The 7,771-nt window shown below is 63.5% G+C and overlaps 1 protein-coding gene across 1 annotated transcript in view; it reads right to left on the bottom strand.

Annotated features, from left to right (window-relative positions):
- PPM1J (protein phosphatase, Mg2+/Mn2+ dependent 1J) overlaps positions 1-6,240 on the bottom strand; it is an 8,507-nt gene extending 2,267 nt beyond the window's left edge. The window contains exons 1-7 of the mRNA XM_014524502.2: positions 5,742-6,240; positions 5,234-5,554; positions 4,338-4,450; positions 2,738-2,822; positions 643-761; positions 437-500; positions 144-251 (exon numbers count right to left, since the gene is read on the bottom strand). Coding sequence (XP_014379988.1) covers positions 144-251; positions 437-500; positions 643-761; positions 2,738-2,822; positions 4,338-4,450; positions 5,234-5,554; positions 5,742-5,969 — 1,038 coding nt within the window. The 5' untranslated portion in view covers positions 5,970-6,240. The remainder of the gene's footprint in view (positions 1-143; positions 252-436; positions 501-642; positions 762-2,737; positions 2,823-4,337; positions 4,451-5,233; positions 5,555-5,741) is intronic.
- Positions 6,241-7,771: the final 1,531 nt, after the last annotated feature.

Genomic DNA, 7,771 nt, shown 5'->3' with positions numbered 1-7,771 from the left:
CCGGGGCCCCCCGCCCCTGCCACAGCCCGAGGTTCCCCGTGGCTGCTGCTAGGTGCCACTGGCTTTGGGCGCTCGCAGGTGACCCAGCCCAGCCCAGCCGCCCAAGAGACGCGTGGCACACAGAGCCAGCCAGCCCGACTCACCTCGGGGTAGCAGGACAGGAAGGGTTTGATGTGGATGTTGGAGCTGTACACCTTCAGGTCGTGGTCTCCCAAGCCCCGTGTCACCCCAATGGTGGCCATGACCCGCGCCTGGCAAGGGAGCAAAGCCAACATCACATCCCCCCTCGTGGAGCCTGGGGGTGCAAAGTTTTGAGCCTCTGGGCTGGAGCAGAAACCCCAGTCCCATGCACGAGAGGCTCCCCCGCCCATGACGGGGTTTGTGCCCTCAGCCCCTGGCCGCCTCGCCGCACACGGCTCGTTCCTCAGCACGGCACCTTTTTGCCTTCTCCATAGATGAGTGGGAACTTGAGGTCATCCTCCTCTATCTTCTTGTAGGCCCTGGTGGAGGTAAGCAGGGAGGTGGCACATTACAGGGAAGGGGCGGATTCCCTGGCCATGCTGGGACCAGAGCGCCCGGCCTCCCCCAGCCAGGACGCAGTGCTGGGGGTGACCCCGACCCCGGCAGTGCAGCAGGAGTTACCAGCCGTTCATGCTTTGGTCACGGTACAGCATCTTCTTCCCCAGCTCCTTGTGCTGGATCCTCCGGGGGAACTCGAGGTGCGTGAACTCGTTTCCCAGCAATTCGGGTCTCAGAAACCCCTGAGGGGAGACAACAGCAGCCGCAGCTGTAAAAGCAGCCAGAATCCCCAGGAAGGCAAGCAAGACGCACGGCCTGGCTCCCCGGCAGCGAGCTGGGGTTGCCAGGAAGAAGGGGATGCAGGATGCCATCTGACAGGGGCAGGGGCTAGCAGCGGGCGTCTGGGCTCTGTGTGGGCTGAATCCTCTTGCGCTCCCTGCACCCCATGGCGGGTTTCAGTCGTGGGTCCCCACGCACTGGCTGGGCACCAGGGGCTCCCAACAGCCTTCTGGGGAGAGGGCTGTGGTTTGGGGGCCTGCCCGGGGTCCCCCAGTTGTGCCTCATGGCAAAAGAGCCAGGCCCTGCAAGGAAAGCTGCTACGATGGGTTTGCTCTCGGCCACGACAGCAAGAAATAGCCCAGTCCGAGAGGCTGCAGGCTCGTGTTGCAGGAGCGCTTCTGCAGGGGCCTTTAGGGATACCCCTGTCCCGTGTGAGATCCCGGCAGCTACGTGTGCAAGCCCACCTGGATGGGCAGGGGCGTCAGGCATGGGCGGGAAGGGGAAGAGGCGCTGCAGCCCTGCACTGGAGACTTGGGGGAAGCCAGGGAGGAGGGGGCCTCTTTGACCCATTGCAGCAGGAGCTCACAGCCCCCACATGCCCCAGCTCAGGGAGCATTTCCTTGAGCTCTTCATCCCACCCCCTGCAAGGAAAGGCTCCTCCCAGGGAGCTGAATGCCTTCCTGATGCCACAGCCCCTCCAAGCCATCAGGCCTGGCTGGATCCCAGATCCCCCCTCTCCCCCGCATTGAGATGCACTGCCCCAGACCCAGAGGCTTGCCCCGAGGCAAGGAGCCGCCAGGTCAGCCACCCTGGGGACCTTCCCAGCCAGCTCCCTCCAGACCCCACGGAAGAGCATCGGCAACACCCCGCCAACATCCTGGGATGGGGGACCCCCGCCATGCAGCAAGAGGGGTGCGGTGGGGAATACATGTCAGAGGAAGCGGATGGAGGAAGAGGGAAAAGGAGATGGATGGATGCAGTGCCAAGGGACAGACAGGCCTGCCGGGAGGGGAGCAGGAGCGGATACGGGAACCATCGCTGCCATGGAGCTTGCCACGCTCCAGCGGGCTGGAGCCACAGGCAGAGCATGGCACCATCGTTACCAACCCACCCCACCCAGCCCCTGGCCGACATGGACTCGTCTGGGCCAGAAGGGCCAGCACAGATCTGTCCTTCCTGCCAGAGCCGGCTGGAGAGGATCCGTCCCCATGCGGCTTCCTTCTGGGGCTGCTGGAAGGCAGCAGCGAGGAGACAAAGCGCCTTGGTGCTCTTCCAAGGCCCAGCCGGCACCGGGAAACGCGCCCAGCCAGACCTCGTCTCACCCGCCTCGCCTGCTCCCTCTCCCGGCTGCGTGGGGGCGCGCTCTCTGCAACTGTATGCAGTTTCAGCTTGCGGCACGGAGACACCTCCAGGCTCCGCAGAAAGGCTGCCCGGGGCCAGAGCCCCACAGTGAGCTCCTCCCAGAGGTGACAAGGGACTCAAAACTGGCCGCAATGGGCAGAGGGAAGGGATGTTGGTACGCCAAGCTAAACTAGCAACCCCACGGCATCACACGAGGAGGGGGTTCACCCCTGCCAGGTCTGAGGCTGCTGTACACCACGGTCTGGACTGGAACTTGAGTCTCCAAGGGAGGGAAGGCCTTGTATCCCCCTCCCCCCGTCCCCTCGGCATGAGGCCAGAAGGGCACCAAGCCATGCCCCACGGTCTAGCCCCTGGGGCAGCAGGTGTGGCACCGGGACGCATGCCCTGTCCCCTCCAGCTGCACCTATCTGCAAACCTGGAGCAACAGGAGAGCACCACTGCTTTGCCCCAAGAATGCATCATTACAACGCGGATCCCTCCTGAGCTCCCCAACCCCTTCACAGGGGCACAGGTCCAGGCGGCACAGGACTGGGGGGGTCTTTAGAGCGAACCAGATGAGAAGAAAGGTCTTTCTTACTAAAAACTGCAGCCTCTGCCTCTCTGTCTCTGGAGTAAACTCCCGGGACATTGGAATGATTTCCCCGTTACGGATGATAATGGCCCTGCAATGACACATGGAATGAGGAGGTTAGACAGCGGAGGCGCGGCACGGAGGAGCAGTACCACCCGGGGGACCCAGCTCGCTGCCTCGGCTGCTCTCCACCTTCCAGCCCAGCTCCGGACCGCTTCCCGGCTACAGGCAGCTCATTGTCCTGCCGCCCGTCCCGGGAGAGGGGATGGATGGAGCCTGCGGCCGGGCCCAGCAGCACCTTTCTGAGCAGAGAGGAGCTGAGCGAGGGCAATGACAACGGAGAGGGAGAAAGAAGTGCAAGGAGCTACGTGGAGGGGAACGGTGCTAAGGTCGTGGGAGGTGGATACGCAGATCCCTGCAGAGCTCCCTGGCAGGGGCACACAGGTGGATTTGCAATACTGGGCGCAGTTGTCAGCATGATAACCCGGGAGCCCCAAGGGGAATTTTCTTACAGGGTCACTGCAAGCTGCAGCCTCTGCGGGTCGATGGGGTCTCACCCCCTGTGCTTACACAGTGACTGAGATGGGACTGTAGTGGAGAGCCTGGGAAGGAGCTCCTGTGAGCACAGGGAGGCCGATGGGGACTGTTAGGAGACCAAGCCGATAGCAGCAACCGGGGCCAGTGACGGAAGACACTTCCTCTGCCTGGCATGGGGCTTCCAGTGCTCAGCACCACCACAGCAGAGGACAAGGCTTTGCACCAGGGACCTTTGCCTCTGACCATGGGGCCAGCACCCTGCCCCAGCATCTCTGCTTTTCCTAGCCAGGGCTCAGCCGCAGTCTCAGCAAACCTCTCCTTCCCCACAGCCCCCATCTTCTAGCAGGCAAGGAAAGGTCCTGCATGCACCTCAAGCAACAGCACCCGCGTGCCAGGGGCAGTGTTTGTGAGGGGGAAATCTTTAAAAGTGCCCAAGTGCCACAGCCTGTCGCCAGGATCCAGGCTCAGCTATGGGGTGCCCTGGAGAGCCAGGCTTGGCCCTACACTTGCCTGTCTGAGGTTTCCTGCCGTGCCAGGTTTGTGTTGCATCAGAGCCCTCCCGGGAAGGGCTAAGCCCTGCACAGTGTGCATGCCCGCCCAGCCTGGGGCAGGGACACAGGCTGCTCAGCACCCCCGCATAGCTCCCCCAAGGTGACCTTTGCAGAGCGCCAGCCGGGCCCGGGGTGCAATTCAGAGCATGCAGCTGCAAGGCCTGTTCTGGAGAAAGGGCAAGAAACCCTCGCTGCGACAGGGTCTCGGGGAACTGCCCGCTGCTTCCCGGTCTGGCATTGTGCTGAGCAACGATTAAGGACTCAAATCCCGAGATGCAAAAGATCCCTGCAGGCGGAGGGGCTGAAATGGCATAGAGCGGCCTGAGCCTGCACCTGACATCTGCATTTAGGTGAAGGCAGCTCCCGCACTGCACACTGTCCTGGGCTCCGGCAGAGACAGCGTCCCCGGCAGTCACATGCCTGCAGCAAGGTCATCTTGCAGCCGGAGCGCTGCCTTCCTGCAGGGACTGGGACGGACCGATGCAGGGAAGGAGCTGGCCCTGCCCCGCGCCCCGTACCTGCTGTCCCCCGCGTTCGCCACGTAGAACTTCCCCAGCAAGTAAACGGCCACCAGGGCACAGCAGCCGCCGGACACGTGCCGCGTCGCCCGCTCCCGCTCAATCTGGTCGTCCTGGGGGAAGACACGGCACGGCTCGAAATGGCCACCTGGACCCGGAGCCCTCGCTCCCAGCGCACGGCCCCTTCCTGCACCCCGAGCGCTAGCATGCCAGACCTTCTTCCCCCAGGCCACAAGCCCCTGGTCTGCCAGGATCTGCAGCAAGAGGATTAGCGGCGGACTCTCCCCTTCTCCCTGGGCTGCAGCTTTGTCCACCAGGCTGGTACCTCTGCTAGTGCAGCCCCGCCAGGGTCCTGGGCTCCACACAGGTGGACCCCCGCCTTTCCTTGGACAGTGCATCCGCGGTGTCAGCCATGCAGCATGGTGGAGGGGCAGGGGCAGAGTCCCGAGCACAGCCCAGAGAGGCTGCAGTGAGCCAAGCAAATACCCAACCAGCCCAAAATAGTCCTGCGCTGCCCCGTCAGCATCTTGGCTGCTAAAGGAAGGGAGGGCACATTCCAGATGGAAAGCAGCCGGTCAGCTCGGCCCGGGCACATCCCCCGGCCTCCTCCGGGGTGCTTGCCAGCCTGCACCTGGCACCCCGCTCGCTGGCGGTGCGGCTTTCTGGGGCTCCGGCAGCAAGCGGGGTGTTGTGGGGGGACAGGAGCATGGGCCTGGGAAGCAGGGGTGGCTGCAGTGGTGGCCGGGGGTTGCAGGAGCTGCAGGGGAGCTGCTTGCTGGGGCACGGGGAAGAACAGAGGAGCCCTCCCTTCTCCCACCATCACCACCATCATCTCTCCACTGCTGCCAGCAGCTCCGGCTCTTCCTCCTCCCCCGAGGCTGCCCCTGCTCGCTCACCATCTGCTTGAAGGCGTTCTCGATGGCACCGATCACCAGGCTCTCGTGGGAGACCGCCTTCTCCAGGTGGAAGCGGGGCAAGGCGTCGTTGAGGGGCTCCGCATCCTCCTCCGCCAAGGGGGCCCGGCTAGCCTCGGCCGGCCCCCTGGCATCGCTCTGCAGGCAGATGGGGGCAGGCGCCGGGTCCTGCAGGATGTCCACCAGGTCCCGGAGCTGCTCGCACACGTGCCGGTGAAGCAGCTTGGAGGCCATGATGGCGGCACCGCTGCCCGCATGTCCATCAAACAGCCCCCAGTAGTGGAAGTACAGGCTCTTCCTGCCCTGTGGGGACAGAGAGGGGCAAAGCAGGAGGCACACAGGTGAGGGGTATGACCCTACAGCCGGCACAGCCCCGGAGCGACCGAGACAGCCGGTCTCCCTGCTCCGCTCTTTGCTGCTGCCCCTCCGGAGGGGGTCCAGCCTGCCTGCTGCCCCTCCATCCATGGGGCAGGGAGGTCACACAGCTCACCCACTCTGGCTCTCCCGTGGCTGGGTTTCGCCTCTGGCTGGGCCTCCGCTGCACGAACACCACCTCGCAGCAGGCCTGGTCCTCGTTGTGCTGGCTCTTCCCTGAGTTTATCACCCTGGCCGGGAGGAAGAGAGAGGGGTGAGCACTTGCTGCCCCTTGGAAGCTGCAGGGGTGACTATACAGGGCACCCCTGCCCGGATAACTAACTCCCTGTGTGGACGTGCTCATTCTGCACTCGTTCCAGATTCAAGCAGCCACCCAGGTGCTAACCAGGACTTCTGCTTCCATCATTTAATCCCAATCACTTCCCTGTGCGGATGAGCCCGAGGGGTGAAGCTAAACAGGAGCAAAGCCCCACGGCTGTAGACCCGACATCTCCCCATGGAGAGGAGAAGCTGTCCACACAGACTCTGTGAGCAGAGAAGCCCCAGTGAGACACAAGGATTTGGAGCAAACACCCCAGTTGCAGAGCGACGGGGCCGAGCTGGCTTCTCCTTTCCTGGCAAAGAGCAACTCCTGGCTGAGACCAGGAAGGACACTCACTCACGAGGTGCCGGAAGACCTGCTGCCCAACAACCTGCCACACGTCCCCGCAGCCAAGGCTCGGGAAATGCACCCAGCAAGGCTCAGGAGACGCACACATGTGATCAGGCCTCATCCGTCTGGCGCCGGCTACCAAGCGCCTCCCAGAAAGGGAAGAGAGCAGCAGGCAGAAGCGTTTGCACACAAAGTCACACCAACTCAGCCCCTGCTTCTGCTGAGCACATTTCAGATCTCAATTGCAAAACCTGCTTTGTGGGAGGAAGTCATCAATATGCAAAACAGGATGTGCGCCGTAGCAGTTCTCAAGTGGTTTGGAGGAGGGAATCTTGTGACCGGCTGGAGAAGCTGACACTGTTCAGTTGAAGGGGGCAGGGCCCTTACTTCTGAGTGCTCGAGCACAGGTCTGCTCCCCTCACCGCCTCCCTGCAGCCCCCGAGGAGCCTGGCAGGGACCCACCCAGCTCAGCCCAGCCCCAGGGCAAGCGGCGAGCAAAAAAGAAACAACTGCCCTTCCAAAAAGCAGAGGGGGCAATGCCAAATCCACCCACAACGCCTGCCCGGCCCATGCAACGACATCACTGTGTCCACTTCTTCCTGTCTCAGATCCACACAGCTGGCTGCTGCCCCCAGATCCTGAGCATAGTTCACCCCTCAAAGAGATGTTTCTGCTAGGGGACGGGGCCTGCCTGTCCTGCCCTGCAAAAGTGAGGGTGTGAGTTACTGAAGGACAGGACAGAGAGGAGGGGATGGTGAATACAGGGCTCTTGGCAAATCCAGGACCAGGGAAGCAGCAAGGCAGGAGTCTGAGAGTGCAGAGTACGGTCCGGAGGAGCACGCGGCTCTCTCATGCCCTCGCACCACGCTCACCGTTGCAAGTCTAGCTGTGAGCAAACACTCTGGGGGAAGCCTGCGTGCCTCACTCGGACCCCACTGCATTAGCCCTCTCCATGCCTGGGGGTAAGTCCCAGGGCGGAGGCAGCAAAGCCTAGGAAGGCCGGATTGCAAAGGGTCCAGCTTTCTCCTCCCGCGCAGGTGAAATGGCTGGCTGGCCCCGCCACCACCAACTAACCCAGCCAAGGGAGCCTGCACAGCCCAGAAAAGGCAAGAGTCCCAGGGACTGCAAGGTGGACAGGGTCGGGCCCTCAAAGAGGAAGTTCGAGCCCGCCCCGATCAGGAGACCGAGGCTCAATTCCCCCCTGGCCGGCACACTTCCCCTGCGACCGGGAGAAGGTGCCTGCCGCTCGGGCACCCAGTTCCCCTCTGCAAGACGGGGTGTCGCAAGGATCAAGGCAGGCAACCAAGTCCACCGCGGGGCAGGGGGCTCTCGGGGACCCGCTGTCCAAGGGGTCTCAGAGGCAGGTGCCTGGGGGCGCCCCATCTCCCCCAGGTGCCCTCTGCGCAGCTCCCAAGCGCCCGCTCCTTCCAGAGACCCGCGCTATGTCGCTCCCGGCACAGCCCCAGCCCCAGCCCCAGCCCGGGCGCGGCGGT

The sequence above is a fragment of the Alligator sinensis genome, unplaced genomic scaffold, assembly GCF_000455745.1.
Source record: "Alligator sinensis unplaced genomic scaffold, ASM45574v1 scaffold1218_1, whole genome shotgun sequence".
NCBI lineage: Eukaryota > Metazoa > Chordata > Crocodylia > Alligatoridae > Alligator > Alligator sinensis.
Note: the sequence above shows the minus strand (reverse complement) of the source record. Positions and strands in the feature narration are given on the sequence as shown.